We start from the raw sequence: 24,817 nt of genomic DNA, 5'->3' as shown, positions 1-24,817 counted from the left end.
ATTGTTAAAAAGTCTTGCAAAACCTCCCCAAAAGAACCCACTTGGTCAGAACATACAAGTGAACACGTTATATTGCCAACAGTTCCTTATAGATTTTTAACTTTAAAAATCCAGAAATATTACCTAAACTGCTTTAACCACTTTAGTAAAGGTATACCACATGACTCCTCATCATCTTCCACTCTATTGTGGAAATCCAAGAAAATTCAGAAACAAGACTGCTTTCGGAAACAAAAGACTTTTCTGGTTTCTCGATGGCAGCTTCAGATTTCACACACTTTCAGCACAGAGATGGTCCCCTTACAGCCAACAAAACTCAACTCTGCATGCTTTCTTACATATCCTTTTTCCTTTCATAGAATCCCTGTGGGGCAGAAGGAGGCCGTTCGGCCCATTGAGCCTGCACTGACCACAATCCCATCCAGGCCCTATCCCCGTACCCCCACTTATTTGCCCCACTAATCCGCTAAACCTACGCATCCCAGGACTCTAAGGGGCAATTTAGCATGGCCATTTAACCTAACCTGCACATCTTTGGACAGTGGGAGGAAACTGGAGCACCCGGAGGAAACCCATGTATACACGGAGTGAACGTGCAAACTCCACACAGTGACCCGGGAATCGAACCCAGGTCCCTGGAGCTGTGAAGCAGCAGTGCTAACCACTGTGCCACCGTGCCATCTCATCAGCGTTCTTTGAACTAAACTTTTCCAAAATATAAAAATCTTTCATGTTTTCCTATTCCCTCCCCTATTGGGTCAAATAAAGTTTAATAACTTTCCAATGTTTACTTATGAAACAACTGTAAGTTGTAAAAATCCCTTAACACCTTAGACTTAATTCTAAATCCACATCATCAATATCAAGGGCATTTATAAAAGTATAGATCAGTAGTAATTTCTAAATCCCAGTTTAACTTTGTCCGTTCAGTCATGCAGCTGTTTAAAAACAAAAATGGTTATTGGCTCTTGGTGGTGGTGGTGGGATTATATGATGCTACTAACTTGATATAGAATATTCACCTTTTCCTGGGAGCTCCTGGGAATTTACCCATACAAATTCTTATTTACTGCTTTGATTATAATTCTTTAATGCTACTTTTCTTCAATGTGATTTCTTTATGTTGTGTCTGCAATAATTGTGGGTAACTGGTATGAGTGTTTTGCTTACTTTTTTCAGCTTTTGGCCTTGCTTTTATTAGTTTTGAGCACAAAGTAAGTTTACAACTATGTTATAATTCAAATGTTTTGTGCACCGCCTTAATCCAAATGTTTTCTTCCATTTTTCTTCATCCTTTCCTTTGAACTTAGCCTCATAACACTTGTTTTTATTTCTTCAATCTTTAGTCCCAACTGGCAATGGTTCAGAGATGGTATCCAGTTAACAGATGCAAGCCATTACACATTTAACAACAAAGAGCACAGTTTGACCCTGAAAAGCGCCAGCCCTGATGATAACGGGATTTATTACTGCTGTGCAAGGAATGCTGTGGGAAATGTTTGCAGCAATGATAACTTCACCCTGATGATCATTGGTAAGTGGTAAAAGTTGAATTTTGCTCGTCTGGATAGCATCGTAGAATATCAGGACAGATTGAAGATAGAATACAGTGAGCTCAAGTAATATACATGTATGTTTTTTAAAAATTCATTTTTTACAGGATGTGTGTGTTACTCACCGCAGGGTTTCTAGCCTTTGACCTACTCTGGTAGTTACTGTATTTATAGGGCTAGTCCAATTTAGTTTCTGGTCAATGGTAACCCAGGATGTTGCTCGTTGGAGATTCAGCGATGGTAATGCCATTGAATATCATGGGCGATGGTTAGATCCTTTCTTGTTATTGACTACCTTTAGTTGCCCTTCAGAAGGTGGTGGTGAGCCTCCTTGAACTGCTGAAGTCCCTGGGTGTAAGTGCACCCACAGTGCTATGAAGGAACAAATTCCAGGATTTTCACTGAGTGACAGTGAAGGAATGGTGACATTTTTCCAAATCAGGATGGTGAATGATTTGCGGGGGGACAACTAAGTGGCAGTGATCCCAGTATCTGCTGCTCTTGTCTTTCTCAATGGGATAGTTGTGGGTTTGGAAGGTGCTGCCTAAGGAACCTTGGTGAGTCCCTGCAGTGCAGATTGCAGATGGTACACATAGCTGCCATTGTTCGTTGGTGGTGGAGGGATTGAATGTTCGTAAAATTGATAGCAATCAAGTGGGCTGCTTTGTCCTGGATGGTTTTGAGCTTTTTGAGTGTTGTTGGAGCTGCGTTCATTCAGGCAAGTGGAGAGTATTCTATTACACTCCGGACTTGTGCCTCTATGGATGGTGGACAGACAATGTAGGGGGAGGGGAGGGGGGTCATCATGGGATGAGTTACTCATAAGTTACTTCTTAGCCTTTGACCTACTCTGGTAGTCACAGTACTTATAGACCTAGTCCAGTTCAGTTTCTGGTCAATGGCAACTTGGTGTTGATCGTAGGAGATTCAGTGATGGTAATGCCATTCATTGAAAGTCATGGCCGATGGTTAGATCCTCCCTTGTTGCAGATGGTCATTGCCTGGCATGTGTGGCATGAATGTTACTTGCCACTTGTCAGCCCAAGTCTGAATATCGTTCAGGTCGGTATTCACAAAGGAGAGGGCTGTGTTGACTGGGAGTGTTCGGAGGGGAGTGTTGACCCGTTAGAGAAAATCTCCATTACAAGGGAGGAAGTATTAGGTTTTTTAGGGAATATAAAGACTGACAAATCCCCAGGGCCTGATGGAATCTATCCAAGGCTGCTCAGGGAGACGAGAGATGAAATCGCTGGGCCTCTGACGCAAATCTTTGTCTCGTCACTGGACACAGGTGAGGTCCCAGAGGATTGGAGGATAGCTAATGTGGTCCCGTTATTTAAGAAGGGTAGGAAGGATAACCCGGGAAATTATAGGCCGGTGAGGATTCTTAGAGATAGGATGTATGCGCATTTAGAAAGGAATAAACTCATTAACGATAGTCAGCCTGGTTTTGTGAGAGGGAGGTCATGCCTCACTAACCTGGTGGAGTTTTTTGAAGAAGTGACTAGAATGGTTGACGAGGGAAGGGCCGTGGATGTCGTCTATATGGACTTTAGTAAAGCGTTTGACAAAGTCCCTCATGGTAGGTTGGTGCAAAAGGTTGGATCTCATGGGATAAAGGGGGAGGTGGCTAGATGGGTGGAGAACTGGCTTGGTCATAGAAGACAGAGGGTGGTAGTGGAAAGGTCTTTTTCCGGCTGGATGCCTGTGACTAGTGGTGTTCACAGTAAGAAGTCTCACAACACCAGGTTAAAGTCCAACAGGTTTATTTGGTAGCAAATACCATAAGCTTTCGGAGCGATGCCCCTTCGTCAGATGGAGTGAAAATCTGTTCTCCAACAGTGCACAGAGACACAGAAATTAAGTTACAGAATACTAATTAGAATGCAAATCTCTACAGCCAGCCAGGTCTTAAAGGTACACATAATGTGGGTGGAGGGAACATTAAACACAGGTTAAAGAGATGTGTATTGTCTCCAGACAGAACAGCTAGTAAGATTCTGCAAGATCAGGGGGAAAACTTTGGGGGTTACTGATAATGTGACATAAATCCAACATCCCGGTTTTAGGCCGTCCTCATGTGTGCGGAACTTGGCTATCAGTTTCTGCTCAGCGACTCTGCGCTGTCGTGTGTCGTGAAGACCGCCTTGGAGAACGCTTACCTGAAGATCCAAGGCTGAATGCCCGTGACTGCTGAAGCGCTCCCCCACAGGAAGAGAACAGTCTTGCCTGGTGATTGTCGAGCGGTGTTCATTCATCCGTTGTCGTAGCGTCTGCATGGTTTCCCCAATGTACCATGCCTCGGGACATCCTTTCCTGCAGCATATCAGGTAGACAACGTTGGCCGAGTTGCAAGAGTATGTACCGTGTACCTGGTAGATGGTGTTCTCACGTGAGATGATGGCATCCGTGTCGATGATCCGGCACGTCTTGCAGAGGTTGCTGTGGCAGGGTTGTGTGGTGTCATGGTCACTGTTCTCCTGAAGGCTGGGTAGTTTGCTGCGGACAATGGTCTGTTTGAGGTTGCGTGGTTATTTGAAGGCAAGAAGTGGGGGTGTGGGGATGGCCTTGGCGAGATGTTCGTCTTCATCAATGACATGTTGAAGGCTCCGGAGGAGATGCCGTAGCTTCTCCGCTCCGGGGAAGTACTGGACGATGAAGGGTACTCTGTCCACCGTGTCCCATGTTTGTCTTCTGAGGAGGTCGGTGCGGTTTTTCGCTGTGGCGCGTCGGAACTGTTGATCGATGAGTCGAGCGCCATATCCTGTTCTTATGAGGGCATCTTTCAGCGTCTGGAGGTGTCTGTTGCAGTCCTCCTCATCCGAGCAGATCCTGTGTATTCGGAGGGCTTGTCCGTAGGGGATGGCTTCTTTTACGTGTTTAGGGTGGAAGCTGGAGAAGTGGAGCATCATGAGGTTATCCGTGGGTTTGCGGTACAGTGAGATGCTGAGGTGACCGTCCTTAATGGAGATGCGTGTGTCCAAGAATGCACCCGATTCCGGAGAGTAGTCCATGGTGAGTCTGATGGTGGGATGGAACTTGTTGATGTCATCATATAGTTGTTTCAGTGATTGCTCACCATGACTCCAAAGGAAGAAAATGTCATCGATGTATCTAGTGTATAGCATCGGTTGAAGGTCCTGTGCGGTGAAGAAGTCTTGTTCGAACCTGTGCATGAAGATGTTGGCATATTGAGGTGCGAATTCACATCTCCAGCTTCCACCCTAAACACGTAAAAGAAGCCTTCCCCTACGGACAAGCCCTCCGAATACACAGGATCTGTTCGGATGAGGAGGATCGCAACAGACACCTCCAGACGCTGAAAGATGCCCTCATAAGAACAGGATATGGCGCTCGACTCATCGATCAACAGTTCCGACGCGCCACAGCGAAAAACCGCACCGACCTCCTCAGAAGACAAACACGGGACACGGTGGACAGAGTCCCCTTCGTCGTCCAGTACTTCCCCGGAGCGGAGAAGCTACGGCATCTCCTCCGGAGCCTTCAACATGTCATTGATGAAGATGAACATCTCGCCAAGGCCATCCCCACACCCCCACTTCTTGCCTTCAAACAACCACGCAACCTCAAACAGACCATTGTCCACAGCAAACTACCCAGCCTTCAGGAGAACAGTGACCATGACACCACACAACCCTGCCACAGCAACCTCTGCAAGACGTGCCGGATCATCGACACGGATGCCATCATCTCACGTGAAAACACCATCTACCAGGGACACGGTACATACTCTTGCAACTCGGCCAACGTTGTCTACCTGATACGCTGCAGGAAAGGGTGTCCCGAGGCATGGTACACTGGGGAAACCATGCAGACGCTACGACAACGGATGAATGAACACCGCTCGACAATCACCAGGCAAGACTGTTCTCTTCCTGTGGGGGAGCACTTCAGCAGTCACGGGCATTCAGCCTTGGATCTTCAGGTAAGCGTTCTCCAAGGTGGTCTTCACGACACACGACAGCGCAGAGTCGCTGAGCAGAAACTGATAGCCAAGTTCCGCACACATGAGGACGGCCTAAACCGGGATGTTGAATTTATGTCACATTATCAGTAACCCCCACAGCTTTCCCCCTGATCTTGCAGAATCTTACTAGCTGTTCTGTCTGGAGACAATACACATCTCTTTAACCTGTGTTTAATGTTCCCTCCACCCACATTATGTGTACCTTTAAGACCTGGCTGGCTGTAGAGATTTGCATTCTAATTAGTATTCTGTAACTTGATTTCTGTGTCTCTGTGCACTGTTGGAGAACAGATTTTCACTCCATCTGACGAAGGGGCAGCGCTCCGAAATCTTATGGTATTTGCTACCAAATAAACCTGTTGGACTTTAACCTGGTGTTGTGAGACTTCTTACTGTGCTTACCCCAGTCCAACGCCGGCATCTCCACATCATGACTAGTGGTGTTCCACAGGGCTCTGTATTGGGACCTCTGCTGTTTGTGATTTATATAAACGATCTGGAAGAAGGTGTAACTGGGGTGATCAGTAAGTTTGCGGACGACACGAAAATGGCTGGACTTGCAGATAGTGAGGAACATTGTCAGAGGCTACAGAAGGATATAGATAGGCTGGAAATTTGGGCAAAGAAATGGCAGATGGAGTTCAATCCAGATAAATGCGAAGTGATGCATTTTGGTAGAACTAACGTAGGGGGGAGCTATACGATAAATGGCAGAACCATAAAGGGTGTAGATACGCAGAGGGACCTGGGTGTGCAAGTCCACAGATCCTTGAAGGTGACGGCACAGGTGGAGAAGGTAGTGAAGAAGGCATATGGCATGCTTGCCTTATAGGATGGGGCATAGAGTATAAAAGTTGGGGTCTGATGTTGCGGTTGTATAGAACGTTGGTTTGGCCGCATTTGGAATACTGCGCCCAGTTCTGGTCGCCACACTACTAGAGGGACGTGGAGGCTTTAGAGAGAGTGCAGAGGAGGTTTACCAGGATGCTGCCTGGTATGGAAGGGCTTAGTTATGAGGAGAGATTGGGTAAACTGGGGTTGTTCTCACTGGAAAGACGGAGGATGAGGGGTGACCTAATAGAGGTGTATAAAATTATGAAAGGCATAGATAGGGTGAACGGTGGGAAGCTTTTTCCCAGGTCGGTGGTGACGTTCACGAGGGGTCGGAGGTTCAAGGTGAGGGGGGAGAGGTTTAACACGGATATCAGAAGGACGTATTTTACACAGAGGGTGGTGGGGGCCTGGACTGCGCTGCCGGGCAAGGTGGTGGAGGCGGACACACTGGGAACGTTTAAGACTTATCTAGACAGTCATATGAACGGAGTGGGAATGGAGGGATACAAAAGAATGATCTAGTTTGGACCAGGGAGTGGCACGGGCTTGGAGGGCCGAAGGGCCTGTTCCTGTGCTGTATTGTTCTTTGTTCTTTGGAAGGTTATTGATGAAGCAGCTGAAAATGGTTGGACCCTGAGGAACTTCTGCAGAGATGTCCTGGAGCTGAGATGTTTGACCTCCAACCACAACAACCATTTTCCTTTGAGCCAGATATGATTCTAGCCAGTGAAGAGTTTTCTCCCTGATTCTCTTTGGCTCCAGTTTTTCTCAGCCTCCTTAATGCCTTGATGTCAAGGGCAGTCGCTCTCACCTCAACTCTGGCATTCAGCTCTTTTGTCTATGTTGGAACTGTGGCTGTTAATAGGTCAGGAGCTGAGTGACTCTGGCGGAACCTAAACTGAGCTTCAGCGAGCAAGTAATTGCTGAGTCAGTGCCGTTTGACAGCACTGTTGATAGCCCCTTCCATCATTTTGCTGATGATCCAGAGTAGACTGACAGTGTGGCAATTGGCCGGGTTGGATTTGTCCTATTTCTTGTGTACAGGTCATACTTGGGCAATTTTCCGCATTGCCTGGTAGATGCCACTGTTTTAGCTGTACTGAAACAGCTCGACTAGGGGCATGGCATGTTCTTCTGGAGCACAAGTCTTCAAGATTATGCTGAAATATTGTCAAGGCCCATAGTCTTTGTAGTCTGCAGTGCCTTCAGCCATTTCTTGGTATCACAGAGTGAATTGAATTTGCGAAAGACTGACATCTGTGATGGTGGGGATCAGTGAAGGAGGCCGAGATTAATCATCCACTCGGCACTTCTGGCTTAAGATTGTTGTGAATGCCTCAGTCTTTTTGCTTGCACTGTGTTGGGCTCCTCCATCATTGAGGATGGTGATGTTTGTGAAGCCTCCTCCTCCAATGAGTTGTTTAATTATTCACCACCATTCACGGCAGGACTGCAGAGTTTAGATCTGATTTATTAGTTGTGGAATCACATATATAAAAAGCAAGTGGGAAACCTGGGAGAAGGTTGTCAAGGACAGGGGAGGGAATCTTTGCGTGGAGCCAGAGAGAATGGGCGAGGTATTAAATGAGTACAGTGGAGCCCCATTGTAACACGATGGTTGGGGGTCCACAAAATGTTATCGTGAATGTTATCAGGGTCACGCTAAATCGGGGTCGCGCTAAATCACTAAACCGGAAAGAGCAAAAAAAAGGGTCCAATGATTCATCACGTCATATCCGATTTCGCGCTAAATCGGGGCGCGTTACAATGGGGCTCCACTGTACTTTGCATAAATATTCACCAAAGAGCATGACTTTGTGGATGATGAGTCTGGGAAAGGGTGTGTAGATAGTTTGAGTCATGTTGAGATCAAAAAGGAGGTGGTATTGGGGTTCTTGAGAAACATTAAGGTAGACAAGTCCCCAGGGCCTGATGGAACATACCCCAGAATACTGAAAGAGGCAAGGGAGGAAATTGCTGGGGCCTCACTGGCCACAGTGGAGGTATGATGTGGAGATGCTGGTTTTGGACTGGGGTAAGCACAGTAAGAAGTCTCACAACACCAGGTTAAAGTCCAACAGGTTTATTTGGTAGCACAAGCCTCAAGCTTTCAGAGCGCTGCTCCTTCATCAGGTGAGTGGGAGTTCTGTTCATAAACAGAGCATATAAAGACACAAACTCAATTTACAAAATAATGGTAGGAATGCGAGTCTTTACAGGTAATCAAGTCTTAAAGGTACAGACAATGTGAGTGGAGAGAGGGTTAAGCACAGGTTAAAGAGATGTGTATTGTCTCCAGCCAGGACAGTTAGTGAGATTTTACAAGCCCAGGCAAGTCGTGGGGGTTACAGATAGTGTGACATGAACCCAAGATCCCCGTTGAGGCCGTCCTCATGTGTGCGGAACTTGGCTATCAGTTTCTGCTCAGTGATTCTGCATTGTGTGTCATGAAGGCCGCCTTGGAGAACGCTTTCCCAAGATCAGAGGCTGAATGCCCGTGACTGCTGAAGTGTTCCACAACAGGAAGAGAACACTCTTGCCTGGTGATTGTCGAGCGGTGTTCATTCACTCGTTGTCGTGGCGCCTGCATGGTCTCCCCAATGTACCATGCCTCGGGACATCCCTTCCTGAAGCGTATCAGGTAGACAATGTTGGCTGAGTTGCAAGAGTATGTACCATGTACCTGGTGGATGGTGTTCTCACGTGAGATGATGGCATCCGTGTCGATGCTCTGGCCTCCTCAGAAGACAAACACGGGACACGGTGGACAGAGTACCCTTAGTCGTCCAGTACTTCCCCGGAGCGGAGAAGCTACGACATCCTCTCTGGAGCTTTCAACATGTCATCGATGAAGATGAACATCTCGCCAAGGCCATCCCCACACCCGCACTTCTTGCCTTCAAACAACCGCACAACCTCAAACAGACCATTGTCCGCAGCAAACTACCCAGCCTTCAGGAGAACAGTGACCACGACACCACACAACCCTGCCACAGCAACCTCTGCAAGACGTGCTGGATCATCGACACGGATGCCATCATCTCACGTGAGAACACCATCCACCAGGTACAAAGTACATACTCTTGCAATTCGGCCAACGTTGTCTACCTAATACGCTGCGGGAAAGGATGTCCCGAGGCATGGTACATTGGGGAGACCATGCAGACGCTGCGACAACGGTTCATTTGAATGAACACCACTGGACAATCACCAGCCAAGAGTGTTTTTGGAGAATAGCCAATGCTGTTCCTTTGTTTAAGAAGGGTAGCAAGAATAATCCAGATAATTACCGGCCAGTGAGCCTTACATCAGTGGTAGGGAAATTATTGGAGGGGATTCTTCGAAGCAGGATTTATTCCCACCTGGAAATAAGTGGACATATTCGCGAAAGGCAACATGGTTTTGTGAAGGGGAGGTCGTGTCTCACGAACTTGATCGAGTTTTTGAGGAAGTGACGAAGATGATTGATGAGGGTAGGGCAGTGGATGTTGTCTTCATGGACTTCAGTAAGGCCTTTGACAAGATCCTTCATGGCAGACTAGTGCAGAAGGTGAAGTCGCATGGGATCAGAGGTGAGCTGGCAAGGTGGATTCAGAACTGGCTCGGTCATAGAAGACAGAGGGTTGCAATGGAAGGATGCGTTTTGGAATGGAGGGCTGTGACAAGTGGCGTTCTTCAGGGATCAGTGCTGGGACCTTTTCTGTTTGTAATATATATATATAAATGATTTGGAGGAAATGTAACTGGTTTGATTAGTAAATTTGCGGACGACACAAAGGTTGGTGGATTTGCGGATAGTGATGAGGACCATCAGAGGATACAGCAGGATATAGATCAGTTGGACACTTGGGCGGAGAGATGGCAGATGGAGTTTAATCCAGCCAAATGTGAGGTAATGCATTTTGGAAAGTCTAATACAGAGAGGAAATATACAGTAAATGGCAGAACCCTCAAGAGTATAGACTAGCAGAGCGATCTGGGTGTACAGGTACACAGGTCACTGAAAGTGGCAATGCAGGTGGAGAAGGTAGTCAAGAAGGAATACGGCATGCTTGCCTTCATCGGCCAGGGCATTGAATTTAAAAATTGTCAAGTCATGTTGCAGCTTTATAGAACCTTAGTTGGCCGCACTTGGAATATAGTGTTCAATTCTGGTCACCACACTACCAGAAGGATGTGGAGGCTTTGGAGAGGGTCCAGAAAAGATTTACCATTTTGTTGCCTGGCATGGAGGACATTAGCTATGAGGAGAGGTTGGAGAAACTTGATTTGTTCTCACTGGAATGACGGAAGTTTAGGGGCGACCTGATAGAAGTCTACAAGATTATGAGAGTTATGGACAGAGTGGATAGTCAGAAGCTTTTTCCCAGGGTGGAAGAGTCAATTACTAGGGGGCATAGGTTTAAGATGCGATGCGCAAGGTTTAAAGGAGATGTATGAGGCAGATCTTTTACACAGAGGGTGGCGTGTGCCTGGAACTCGCTGCCGGGGGAGGTAGTGGAAGCAGATACGGTAGTGACTTTTAAGGGGGCGTCTTGACAAGTACATGAGTAGGATGGGAATGGAGGAATATGGTCCCTGGAACGGTAGGGGGTTTTAGTTGAGTCGGGCAGCATGGTCGATGCAGGCTTCGAGGGCCGAAGGGCCTGTTCCTGTGCTGTAATTTTCTTTGTTCTTTGTACTTGCTGTTTATGCTGTTTGACACACAGGTAGAACCATAGAACATTACGGCACAGAAACAGGCTTCTTGGCCCTTCTTGGCAGTGCCGAACCATTTTTCTGCCGAGTCCCACTGACCTGCACCTGGACCATATTCCTCCACACCCCTCTCATCCATGTACCTGTCCAAGTTTTTCTTAAATGTTAAAAGTGACCCCGCATTGACCACTTCATCTGGCAGCTCATTCCACACTCCCACCACTCTCTGTGTGAAGAAGCCCCCCCCCTAATATTCCCTTTAAACTTTTCCCCCATCACCCTTAACCCATGTCCTCTAGTTTTTTTCTCCCCTAGCCTCAGTGGAAAAAGCCTGCTTGCATTCACTCTATCTATACCCATCATAATTTTATACACCTCTATCAAATCTCCCCTCATTCTTCTACGCTCCAGGGAATAAAGTCCTAACCTATTCAACTTTTCTCTGTAACTCAGTTTCTCAAGTCCCGGCAACATCCTTGTAAACCTTTTCTGCACTCTTTCAACCTTATTAATATCCTTCCTGTAATTAGGTGACCAAAACTGCACACAATACTCTAAATTTGGCCTCACCAATGTCTTATACAACCTCACCATAACATTCCAACTCTTATACTCAATACTTTGATTTATAAAGGCCAATGTACCAAAAGCACTCTTTATGACCCTATCTACCTGTGACGCCACTTTTAGGGAATTATGTATCTGTATTCCCAGATCTCTCTGTTCTACTGCACTCTTCAGTGTCCTACCATTTACCTTGTATGTTCTACCTTGGTTTGTCCTTCCAAAGTGCAATACCTCACACTTGTCTGCATTAAACTCCATCTGCCATTTTTCAGCCCATTTTTCTAGCTGGTCCAAATCCCTCTGCAAGCTTTGAAAACCTTCTCACTGTCCACTACGCCTCCAATCTTTGTATCATCAGCAAACTTGCTGATCCAATTTACCACATTATCATCCAGATCATTGATATAGATGACAAACAACAATGGACCCAGCACTGATCCCTGTGGCACACCACTAGTCACAGGCCTCCACTCAGAGAAGCAATCCTCCACTACCACTCTCTGGCTTCTTCCATTGAGCCAATGTCTAATCCAATTTACTACCTCTCCATGTATACCCAGCGACTGAACCTTCCTAACTAACCTCCCATGCGGGACCTTGTCAAAGGCCTTACTGATGTTCATGTAGACAACATCCACTGCCTTCCCTTCATCCACTTTCCTGGTAACCTCCTCGAAAAACTCTAATAGATTGGTTAAACATGACCTACCATGCACAAAGCCATGTTGACTCTCCCTAATAAGTCCCTGTCTATCCAAATATTTGTAGATCCTATCTCTTAGTACTCCTTCCAATAGTTTACCTACTACTGACGTCAAACTTACCGGCCTATAATTTCCCGCATTACGTTTTCAGCCTTTTTTAAACAATGGAACAACATGAGCTATCGTCCAATCATCTGGCACCTCACCCGTGGATACCGACATTTTAAATATATCTGCCAGGGCCCCTGCAATTTCATCACTAGTCTCATTGAAGGTCCGAGGGAATACCCTGTCCAGTCCTGGGGATTTATCTACTCTGATTTGCCTCAAGACAGCAAGCACCTCCTCCCCTTTAACCTGTATAGGTTCCATGACCTCCCTACTTGTTTGTCTTATTTCCATAGACTCCATGCCAGTTTCCTTAGTAAATATGGATGCAAAAAACCCATTTAATATCTCCCCCATTTCTTTTGGTTCCATACATAGCCGACCACTCTGATCTTCAAGAGGACCAACTTTATCCCTTACTATCCTTTTGCTCTTAATAAACCTGGAGGTCGTCTCAACAGGTTGACACCCCATTTTTAGGTATGCCTGGTGTTGACCCTGGCATGCTGTCCTGCACTCTACAATGAACCAGGGTTAATCCCCTCCCTTGTTGGTAATGGTAGAGTGGTCGATATGGCAAGCTATGATGTTGAGGATTGTGGTTAAGTACAATTCTGTTGATGTTGATGGTCCACAGCACCTCATGGATTCCCAGTCTTGAGCTGCTAGACCTGTTCGAAGTCTATCCCGTTTAGCTGGGTGGTAATACCACACAACTGTAAAAGTAACCATATAAAATTATTTGGCTTTGAGTATCATTGGAAATTTGAGTGTCACAGCCTACCACAGCAAACATATTGAATTGAATCCCAGAACCGCAATTGATTGACTACTTTATAAGAGAATTAATTCTGTATTGAGAAGAGGGATTGGGCTGTTGCGATAATGGGCTGGATCTGCTGGAAAAATAGGTGTGTTGATTAGGCCCAGCATTATTAACGTACAATTTGACCAGCAAGTTTCAGGACATGAGTTCTGAGTCTCCAAGGCTTGTGCTTCACTGTTCACCATACAAATGACACTGTGTCCTTAGTCTCTCTGTTGTCTTTAAGACCCTGTTAAATTTTCAAATTAATTGCCCAATAAACTCACCACAGGAAGCTAAATCTGGTAAATAAGAGCGTAAGTACCTTTTCAACAATGTGATAATTGTTAATGCAATCAAGCTCTTTGGCCCAGAATGGAAACAGTTCATTGTATCCAAACTCAAGTGTGTCATTGTTAGAGAGTTCAGAAATGCCAAGTTTTATTATTTTTTTTCTTTCTCTCTTAAACTAAGAGTCGTGGTAATTTTGCTGGACCAGTAAACAAGAGGCCCAGACTAATGCTCTGGGGACACTGCTTCAGATCCCACCACAGAAGCTGGTGAAGTTTAAATTCAATTAATAAAATCTGAAATCAAAAGTTCGTCTAACCATGAAGCTATTGCCAATCATTGTAAATGATCATAAGGAAAGAAAATCTGCCGTCCTTGCCTGTTCTGGCTCACATTTGAATCCAGATGCACCACAATATGTTTGACTTTTAAATGCCCTCTGAATGGCCTAGTATGCCACTCAGTTGTATTAAACTGGTAAAACATCTAAAAGAATGAAACAAATGGACAACCTGGCATCAATCTAGACACCGAAAACGACAATGGCAAACCCAGTCCTGTCGACCTTGTAAAATTCTCCGTACTAATATCTGGGGGGCGTGTTCCAAAGTTGGGAGAGCTGCCTCACAGGCTGATCAAGCAACAGCCTGAAATAGTCATACTCACCAAATTATACCTACCAAATCATAACTTGTAGGTGATGTCCCAGACACCACCACCATCACCATCCCTGGGTATATCCTATGCCACCTACAGGTAGCAGCACAGTGGTATACAGTCAGGAGGGAGTTTGTCCTTGGAGTCCTTCACACTGACTCCAGACCTCATGAAGCCTCATGGCATCTGGTCAGTCGTGGCCATAAGACTCCTCAATCAGCTGATGAATCAGTGCTTTCTATATTGAACACCAATTTGAAGAAGACTTGAAGGTGACAAGGGGCACAGAATATACTTCATTGTCCATTACCAAGAGTGGCTTGGTGACATCATTACTCACGGAGTTGGTCAAATCCTAAAGGACGGCGTCTATGACAGATGGTGAGGGAACCAAGAGAGGACAACCTACTATTTTTTGTTTGTTAATGGAATGTGGGCAATGCTGGCTAGGCCAGCATTTGTTGCCCTTCCCTATGGGCAGCACGGTGGCACAGTGATTAGCACTGCTGCCTCACAGCTGCCTCATGTTCCAGAGCGCTGAGAGCAAACTTTGTATTCCACACCTCTGGGCATGCGATGAAGACCCGGATTGCCCTGACAAGTCAGATGAGTGGCCACAGAATTTGGCCAGTCCCCTGTCCATCTGGCCGCAAGTTGCCACAGCACAGCCTTTCTCATCTGATTGATCCCTGCAGCCTGCACAGGAATCACAGTGCCAGAGACCTGGGTTTGATTTGCAGCTTGGGACAATGTCCGTGTGGAGTTTGTACATTCTCCCCATGTCTGCGTGTGTTTCCTCCGGGTGCTCCGGTTTCCTCCCACAGTCAGATAGACGTGCTGGTTAGGTGCATTGACCCGAACGGACGCCCGAGTGTGGCGACTAGGGGAATTTCACAGTAACTTCATTGCAGTGCTAATGTAAGCCTTACTTGTGACAAATAAATTAATTTTAACTAATTGCACTTGAGAAGGTGTTGGTGTGCTGCCTATGTAAACCATTGCAATACATGTTTCGTAGAAGCACCCAGTGCGGTGAGGAAGGGCTTTCAAGGAATTTGACCCAAAGACAGTGAACGGTGATGATGTCGTTCCAAATCAGGATGGTGTGTGATTTGGAAGGGAACCTCCAGGTGATGGTGTTCCCATGCATCTGCTGTCCTTGCTTTACTAGTGGTACAGGTCACGGGTTTGGAAGGTTCTAAGGAGCCTTGGTGAGTTGCTGTAGCTTATCTTCTGGATAGTACACACTGTGGGGGAGTCCAGAACTCGGGGTCATAGTTTGAGGATAAGGACTAAACCTTTTAGAACTGAGGTGAGGAGATATTTCTTTACCCAGAGTGGTAGATGTGTGGAATTCACGACCTCAGAAAGTGGTTGAGGCCAAAACATTGTCTGATTTCAAGAAGAAATTAGATATAGCTCTGGGGCTAAAGGGATCAAGGAATATGGGGGAAGGGGGGATCAGGATATTGAATTTGATGATCAGCTATGATAATAATGAATGGCAGAGCAAGCTGAAAGAGCTGAATGGTCGACTTCTGCTTCTTGTTTCTATGTTTCACCATCTGACATGTTGCAATTTGAACCCAGGACCCCAGAACATTACCCTGAGTCTCTGGTTACTAGTCCAGTGACAATACCACTGCACCACCACTTCCCTTATATAAATGAGTTAAGTAAATGGGCAAAGATCTGGCAAATGGTGTATAACGTGGGCAAATGTGAAATTATCCATTTGGCAAAAAGAATAAAAAAGCTTATTCCCTAAATGTTAAGAGATTGCAGAGCAATTGGGACTAATTTAGGAGTTAAAGAAAGGGGTGGCATGGACAAAGGGGTGACATGGGCCTGTTTCCGTGCTGTAAACCTGTATGACTCTATGACTCTTAAGTGCATGAATCACAAAACATTAGTATACAGGTACAGCAAATAAGTTAATAGACTGTTATTGTCCATAGTGAAGGGAGTTGAATTCAAAAGTAGGGAGGTTATGTTTCAGTTATAACAGGGCATTGATGACACAACATTTAGAGTACCGTGCACAGTATTGTTCCTCTTATTTAAGTAAGAATGTAAATGTGCTGGAAGCAATGCAGAGAAAGTTTACGAGACTAGTACTTGGACTGGGAAGGTTGTCTTATGAGAAAAGTTTGGGCAGGTTAGGCTTATATCTGCTAGAGTATAGAAGACTAGGAGGTGACTTGACAGAAACGTACAAGATCTTGAGACGTCTTGACAGAGTGTATGTGGAGAGCATGTTTCCTCTAATGGGAGAATCTAGAACTAGGGGTCATAGTTTTAAAATAAAGGTTGCTCATTTAAGACGGATGATGACACTTTATTTCTCTGAAGATTGTTAGTCTTTGGAAGTCTCAAAAGGCAGTGGAAGCAGAATCTTTAAATATTATTAAGGCAGAACTAGATTCTTGAAATGCGAGTGGGTTTAAGCTTTTTGGGGGAAGTGGGAATGTGGAGCTGAATGTGGAGCTGTGAAGCTGAGGCCTCTGACAGACACAGATGCGATGGGTTGAAGGGCCTTTTTCTGTGTTGCAGACCTCTATGACTCTGTGACAATCAGATCAGCCATGAGCACGCTTGAGGGGCAAGTGGCCTACTCCTCTTGATTCATATGTTTGTATGATGGTGGTGTTGGCGAGGGCAGTGGTTTTGGTGAGGGTGTAGGAGTGTTTTCAGAGACCATGTATTATGCTGGCTTTAAGCGCAACCCTACACCCCTAACGTCTTTCCTTTCGTGCAGTGCATTTTTCGTTCTGCTACTTGGGGCGATACAAAAGTCTGTCTTTGTTTCCCTGCATTAAGCGTGACATATATACTCAGTAATACTGTGTCTGCAGCTCCCTATTTTGTTTGGGTCACTCAGTTTATGATTCCAGCAGCCTGGCACGTGATTCCTCTAACTACTGGGTGATAAACCATGATATACTCACCCACATAGGAGACGTATCCTGCCGATGGGATCTGGTGAACGACCCAGCTCTCAGCGTCAATCTGTAGGAGTATTTTCAGAGACCATGTATTATGCTGGCTTTCACTTAATTAAGGCTCAGCTAACACAAAGATTCGCGGAGGCAGTACTCTGGCTCAAGACGTTTCTTTATTTCCCAAGCTTGGTCCACATATGAGGGAGAGAGATTTGGGGCAGTTCCAAATCCCTCTGAAATTACACCACTTTCAGAATTACAATTATACAATTTTCGAAAGTCAACACCCCTTGCTCACCCCAGCCAGGTATGAGCCAATCATTATTAGTATGGATTATTTACTTTGGCCAATAACATTTGCTCCTGGACAGCATGGGACTGCGTGATCAGTTGGGGAACTTCAAGAGTTTCTCACAATCACTTGACACTTCCCAGACCCTCTCATCTGGTGTAATGTATACTATTCATTAGAATTGGCTGGGACCTCTTAATTAGTGAATATCATATTCATTCAGACTGTCGAACGACACTGATAATTGCTCTTCCCTTCGTTCAGTAGTGTTCTGAGGAATGTGGTTCTTTTTACTTGACCACGTCCCATCATGCCTTAGAGCATTGTCTCATTAACCAAGGTGTATGCTTTTAATACAGAATTTGTTTTCAAAAATACATATCGAAATTCTCTCAGTGGTTATATGTGTCTCTATGCAAACAGTATATTCTAGGCACATTGTGACTTTTCTATACTCTATTCACTCTGATCTAACCTACCCTGATCTGTTAGTCTTTTAATCCCAAATTATTCAAAATTCCCTCTTACAGAGGGTGGTGGTGTTGGTGAGAGCGATGGTGTCTTTTTAGGTTTACAAGATTATGACAGGCTTGGATAGAGTGGGTAGTCAGAGTCTTTTTCCCAGGGCCGACGGGTCAATTACTTGGGGGCATAGGTTGAGAATGAGAGGGGGAAAGTTTCAAAGAGATGTAAGGGGCAAGTTTTGCACAGAGGGTGGTGAATGCCTAGAACACGCTTCTGTAGGAGGTGGTGGAAGCAGATTCTATACCAACGTTCAAGAGGCATCTGGATAGGTACATGAAGAGGCAGGGAATAGAGGGATATGGACCACGTAGAGGCAAGAAAATATTAGATTAGAGAGACATCTGTGTTGGCACAGACTTGGTGGGCCAAAAGGCATGTTCCTGTGCTGTACTGTTCTTTGCTCTTTGGTGTTTGGTGAGGGCAATGGTTTTGGCGACGAGGGCGATGGTATTGGTGAGGGATTATAATTTCTGTTTGAAAGGAAAGCAACAGAAAAACTGGGAAATCTGCAGATTTAAGAAGGAAAGAATGGTTAAAGGCCCTGCTGATGAAATTGGATCTGGCAAAGTTGTGCTGAATGGATACTTTTAAGGACAGTAGAAATTTTGACCTAGCATGGCAGGGAGAAGCAAGCCTGTTGGATAGCTGTAAGTTGGTTTGGATTTATTCGTGTAATTCAATGCTTCTGCCTAGCATGAGGCGCACAGCAAAAGGGGTTTTCAGACATATTTCAATTGTGCTGACGATACCAAGATAGTTTTATGTTTATTTATTATCATAAGTAGGCTTATATTAACACTGCAATGAAGTTACTGTGAAAATCCCCTAGTCGCCACACTCTGGCGCCTGTTCAGGTACACTGAGGGAGAATTTAGCCTGGCCAATGCACCTATCCTATATGTCTTTCGGGCTGTGGGAGGAAACCAGAGCATCTGGAGGAAACCCATGCAGACACCGGGAGAACATGCAGGCTCCACACAGACAGTGATCCAAACCAGGAATTGAACCCGGGTCCCTGGCGCTGTTATGCAGCAGTGCGAAAGGAAAACAAGCTGTCAAGAGGAGATAGAGAATCTGTAAAGGGATATAGACAGGTTGAATGAGTGGGCAAAAAACTGGCAGATGGAGTAAAATGTGGGAAGATGCAAAGTTGTTCACTTCAGCATGTAGAATAGAAAAAAATATGCTTTTTAAATGGGGAAAGATTGCAGAACTCAGTGGTACAGAGGGATTTAGGTGTCTTGGTACATGAATCAGACAACGTTAGCATGGAAGTACAGCATGTGATTAGGAAGACATCTGGAATGTTGGTGTTTATTGCAAGTGGAATGGAATATAAAAATAAGGAGGTTTTACTGCAGTTGTACAGGGCCTTGTTAAAACCACATCTGAAGTCGTGTGTGCAGTTTGGATCTCCTTATTTGAAGAAGAATATAATTTAATTGGAAGTAATTTAGAGAAGGTTCACTCAACTCATTCCGAGGAAGAAGTGGTTGTCTTATGAGGAAAGATTGAACAGGGTTAGCCTGCTCCCATCGGAGCTTGGAAGAATGAGAAATGATCTTTGTAAAACATAGAAGATCCTGAGGAGACTCTTTAGATTAGATAGCCAATGGATGTTCCCTCTTGTAGGGGAGACCAAAATTGAGAGACGTAGTTTGAAAATAAGAAGTCTCCCTTTTTCAGACGGAGATGAAAGAAACTTCTTTTCCCAAAGGATCTGATAAAGTAGAGGAGGTTGGGTCTTTGAATTTATTTAAGGCAGATTTTTGTTATGCGGGATAGACAGGAAATGGAGCTAAGACCACAATCAGATCAGCCGTGACCTTATTGAATGATGGCTCGTTGGGCTAAAGGGCATACTCTTGTTCGTATGTGTTTGTTGATGCAAAAGTTCCTTTCCTTTAATTTGATCAATTTGACTTTTTTGCAGTAAAAGCCTTAAAACATGGAATCTTGTCATTCAACTCTTTCCGTTGATCACTGAGAAATTCATTTCTATTTAGCGGGCAGCACGGTGGCATAGTGGTTAGCACTGCTCCTCACAGCACCAGAGTCGTGGGTTCAATTCTGCCCTCAGGTGACTGTCTGTGTGGAGTTTGCACATTCTCCCCGTGTCTGCATGGGTTTCCTCCGGGTGCCCCGGTTTCCTCCCAAACTCCAAAGATATTCTGGTTAGGTTGATTGGCCATGCGAAATTGCGCCTTAGTGGTCAGGATAAATACATGGGGTTATTTAGACAGGGACTGGTTGGGATTGTTATCGGTGCAGACTCAATGTGCAAATGCCTCCTTCTGCACTGTTGGGATTAGAACATAGAACATAGAACGGTACAGCACAGAACAGGCCCTTTGGCCCACGATGTTGTGCCGAGCTTTATCTGAAACCAAGATCAAGCTATCCCACTCCCTATCATCCTGGTGTGCTCCATGTGCCTATCCAATAACCGCTTAAACGTTCCTAAAGTGTCTGACTCCACTATCACTGCAGGCAGTCCATTCCACACCCCAACCACTCTCTACGTAAAGAACCTACATCTGATATCCTTCCTATATCTCCCACCATGAACCCTATAGTTATGCCCCCTTGTAATAGCTCCATCCACCCAATGAAATAGACTTTGAACGTTCACTTTATCTATCCCCCTCATCATTTTATAAACCTCTATTAAGTCTCCCCTCAGCCTCCTCCGGTCCAGAGAGAACAGCCCGAGCTCCCTCAACCTTTCCTCATAAGACCTACCCTCCAAACCAGGCAGCATCCTGGTAAATCTCCTCTGCACTCTCTCCAGCGCTTCCACATCCTTCTTATAGTGAGGTGACCAGAACTGCACACAATATTCCAAATGTGGTCTCACCAAGGTCCTGTACAGTTGCAGCATAACCCCACGGCTCTTAAACTCCAACTCCCTGTTAATAAAAGCTAACACACTATAGGCCTTCTTCACAGCTCTATCCACTTGAGTGGCAACCTTTAGAGATCTGTGGATATGGACCCCAAGATCTCTCTGTTCCTCCACAGTCTTCAGAACCCTACCTTTGACCCTGTAATCCACATTTAAATTAGTCCGACCAAAATGAATCACCTCACATTTATCAGGGTTAAACTCCATTTGCCATTTTTCAGCCCAGCTTTGCATCCTATCTATGTCTCTTTGCAGCCTACAACAGCCCTCCACCTCATCCACTACTCCACCAATCTTGGTGTCATCAGCAAATTTACTGATCCACCCTTCAGCCCCCTCCTCTAAGTCATTAATAAAAATCACAAAGAGCAGAGGACCAAGCACTGATCCCTGTGGCACTCCGCTAGCAACCTGCCTCCAGTCCGAAAATTTTCCATCCACCACCACCCTCTGTCTTCGATCAGACAGCCAGTTACCTATCCAATCGGCCAACTTTCCCTCCATCCCACACCACCTTACTTTCATCATAAGCCGACCATGGGGGACCTTCTCGAACGCCTTACTAAAATCCATGTATATGACATCAACTGCCCTACCTTCATCAACACACTTAGTTACCTCCTCAAAAATTCAATCAAATTTGTGAGGCACGACTTGCCCTTCACGAATCTGTGCTGACTATCCTGGATTAATCCACATCTTTCTAAATGGTCGTAAATCCCATCCCTAAGGACCTTTTCCATCAATTTACCAACCACCGAAGTAAGACGAACCGGTCTATAATTACCAGGGTCATTTCTATTCCCTTTCTTAAACAGAGGAACAACATTCGCCACTCTCCAGTCCTCTGGCACCATCCCCGTGGACAGTGAGGACCCAAAGATCAAAGCCAAAGGCTCTGCAATCTCATCCCTTGCCTCCCAAAGAATCCTAGGATATATTTCATCAGGCCCAGGGGACTTATCGACCTTCAGTTTATTCAAAACTGCCAGTACATCCTCCCTCCGAACAACTATTTCCTCCAGCCTATTAGCCTGTAACACCTTCTCTTCCTCAAAAACATGGCCCCTCTCCTTGGTGAACACTGAAGAAAAGTATTCATTCATCACCTCGCCTATCTCTACTGACTCCATACACAAGTTCCCACTACTGTCCTTGACCGGCCCTAACCTCACCCTGGTCATTCTTTTATTCCTCACATAAGAGTAAAACGTCTTGGGGTTTTCCTTGATCCGACCCGCCAAGGACTTCTCATGTCCCCTCCTAGCTCTCCTAAGCCCCTTTTTCAGCTCATTCCTTGCTAACTTGTAACCCTCAATCGAGCCATCTGAACCTTGTTTCCTCGTCCCTACATAAGCTTCCCTCTTCCTTTTCACAAGACATTCCACCTCTTTTGTGAACCATGCTTCCCTCACTCGGCCATTTCCTCCCTGCCTGACAGGGACATACCTATCAAGGACACCCAGTATTTGTTCCTTGAAAAAGTTCCACTTTTCATTAGTTCCTTTCTCTGACAGTTTCTGTTCCCATCTTATGCCCCCTAATTCTTGCCTAATCGCATCATAATTACCTCTCCCCCAATTGTAAACCTTGCCCTGCCGTACGGCCCTATCCCTCTCCATTGCAATAACAAAAGACCCCGAATTGTGGTCACTATCTCCAAAGTGCTCTCCCACAACCAAATCTAACACTTGGCCCGGTTCATTTCCCAGTACCAAATCCAGTGTGGCCTCACCTCTTGTCGGCCTATCCACATATTGTGTCAGGAAACCCTCCTGCACACACTGCACAAAAACTGCCCCATCTGAACGATTTGACCTACAAAGGTTCCAATCAATATTTGAAAAGTTAAAGTCCCCCATGACAACTACCCTGTGACCCCCACACATATCCATAATCTGCTTAGCAATTTCTTCCTCCACATCTCTATTACTATTTGGGTGCCTATAGTAAACTCCTAACAACGTGACTGCCTCTTTCCTATTTCTAACCTCAGCCCATATTACCTCAGTGTGCAGATCCCCCTCGAAGTGCCTTTCCGCAGCCGTGAGACTATCCTTGATTAACAATGCCACTCCTCCACCTCTTTTACCAGCTTCCCTACACTGAGTGAAACATCTATACCCCAGAACGTCCAACAACCATTCCTGTCCTTGTTCTACCCACGTCTCCGTAATGGCCACAACATCGTAGTCCCAAGTACCAATCCACGCCCCAAGTTCAACTACTTTGTTCCCGGATGCTCCTTGCATTGAAGTAGACACACTTCAACCCACCTTCCTGTCTACCGGTACCCACCCTTGACCTTGATACCTTCCCCAGTACCTCACCACCCTCAACACTGACTTCTGGACTACAACTCCTTTTCCCACTCCCTTGACAAATTAGTTTAAACCCCCCTGAAGAGCCGTATCAAATTTCCCTCCCAGGATATTGGTGCCCCTCTGGTTCAGGTGCACCCCGTACTGTTTGTACAGGTCCCACCTTCCCCAGAATGTGTTCCAATTATCCACGTATCTGAAACCCTCCCTCCTACACCATCCCTGCAACCACATGTTTAACTGCACTCTCTCCCTGTTCCTCAACTCGCTATCACGTGGCACCAGTAACATACCAGAGATGACCACATGTTTTGTCTTGGCTCTCAGCTTCCAGCCCAGCTCCCGAAATTCCTGTTTTAAATCCCCGTCCCTTCTCTTACCTATGTCATTGGTACCAATGTGTACCACGACTTGTGACTGTTTCCCCTCCCCCTTAAGAATTCGGAAGACACGGTCCGAGACGTCACAGACCCTGGCATCCGGTAGGCAACATACCATCCTCGAGTCTCTTTTGCTGCCACAGAACCTCCTATCTATCCCTCTAACTAACGAATCCCCAATAACTATTGCCCTCCCGCTCTCCCCCTTACCCTTCCGAGCCACAGAGACGGACACAGTGCTGGAGATCCTCTCACTGCGGCTCACCACTGGTATGTCGTCCCCCTCAACCGTATCCAAAGCGGAATACTTGTTGCTAAGGGGAACGACCAGAGGGGATCCCTGCACTGACTGCTTCCTCCCCAGCCCCTCTCACCATCACCCATCTGTTTTCAATCCTCGGAGTAACTGTATCCCTGAAGCTTCTGTCGATGGCCACCTCTGCGTCCCTAATGATCCTAAGTTCATCCAACTCCAGCTCCAGTTCCCTAACACGGTTTTGGAGGAGCTGCAGATGGGTGCACTTCCCACAGGTGTAATCAGCAGGGACACTGACATCGTCCCTCACCTTAAACATAGTGCAAGAGGAACATAGCACTGCCTGCACACCCATCCCCTCTAGATACCTTGCCAGTACCAGGTAGAAACAGCAAAAATGAATTCCCTCCCTCCACCCCTCCCCACCCCAACCCTCCCCACCCACCCCTCCCCTCCCTCCACCCCACCCCTCCCTCCACCCCACCCCTCCCTCCACCCCACCCCTCCCTCCACCTCACCCCTCCCTCCACCCTCCCCTCTCCCTCCACCCCTCCCCTCCCTCCACCCCACCCCACCCCTCCCCTCCCCTCCCTCCACCCCACCCCACCCCTCCCCTCCCCTCCCTCCACCCCTCCCTACCCCACCCTCCCTCCACCCCACCCCACCCCTCCCTCCACCCAACCCCACCCCTCCCTCCACCCCACCCCTCCCTCCACCCCACCCCACCCCTCCCTCCACCCCACCCCTCCCTCCACCCCACCCCTCCCTCCCTCCACCCCACCCTCCCCCCACCCCTCCCTCCACCCCACCCCTCCCTCCCTCCACCCCTCCCTCCCTCCACCTCACCCTCCCTCCACCCCACCACTGCCTCCCTCCACCCCACCACTCCCTCCCTCCACCCCACCCCTCCCTCCCTCCACCCCACCCCTCCCTCCCTCCACCCCACCCCTCCCCTCCCTCCACCCCACCCCCTCCCCTCCACCCCTCCCAC

At 46.5% G+C, this 24,817-nt stretch overlaps 1 protein-coding gene across 2 annotated transcripts in view; it reads left to right on the top strand.

The window, feature by feature from the left end:
• Positions 1–24,817, top strand: part of ptk7b (protein tyrosine kinase 7b) — a 362,591-nt gene that overhangs the window by 151,243 nt on the left and 186,531 nt on the right. For both annotated transcript variants that reach the window (XM_078212160.1, XM_078212161.1), the window contains exon 4: positions 1,347–1,534. In XM_078212160.1, coding sequence (XP_078068286.1) covers positions 1,347–1,534 — 188 coding nt within the window. The remainder of the gene's footprint in view (positions 1–1,346; positions 1,535–24,817) is intronic.

The sequence above is a fragment of the Mustelus asterias genome, chromosome 5 (genome assembly GCF_964213995.1).
Source record: "Mustelus asterias chromosome 5, sMusAst1.hap1.1, whole genome shotgun sequence".
NCBI classification, from domain to species: Eukaryota; Metazoa; Chordata; class Chondrichthyes; order Carcharhiniformes; family Triakidae; genus Mustelus; species Mustelus asterias.
The sequence above is the reverse complement of the archived record's forward strand: the minus strand, read 5'-3'. Positions and strand labels throughout refer to the sequence as shown.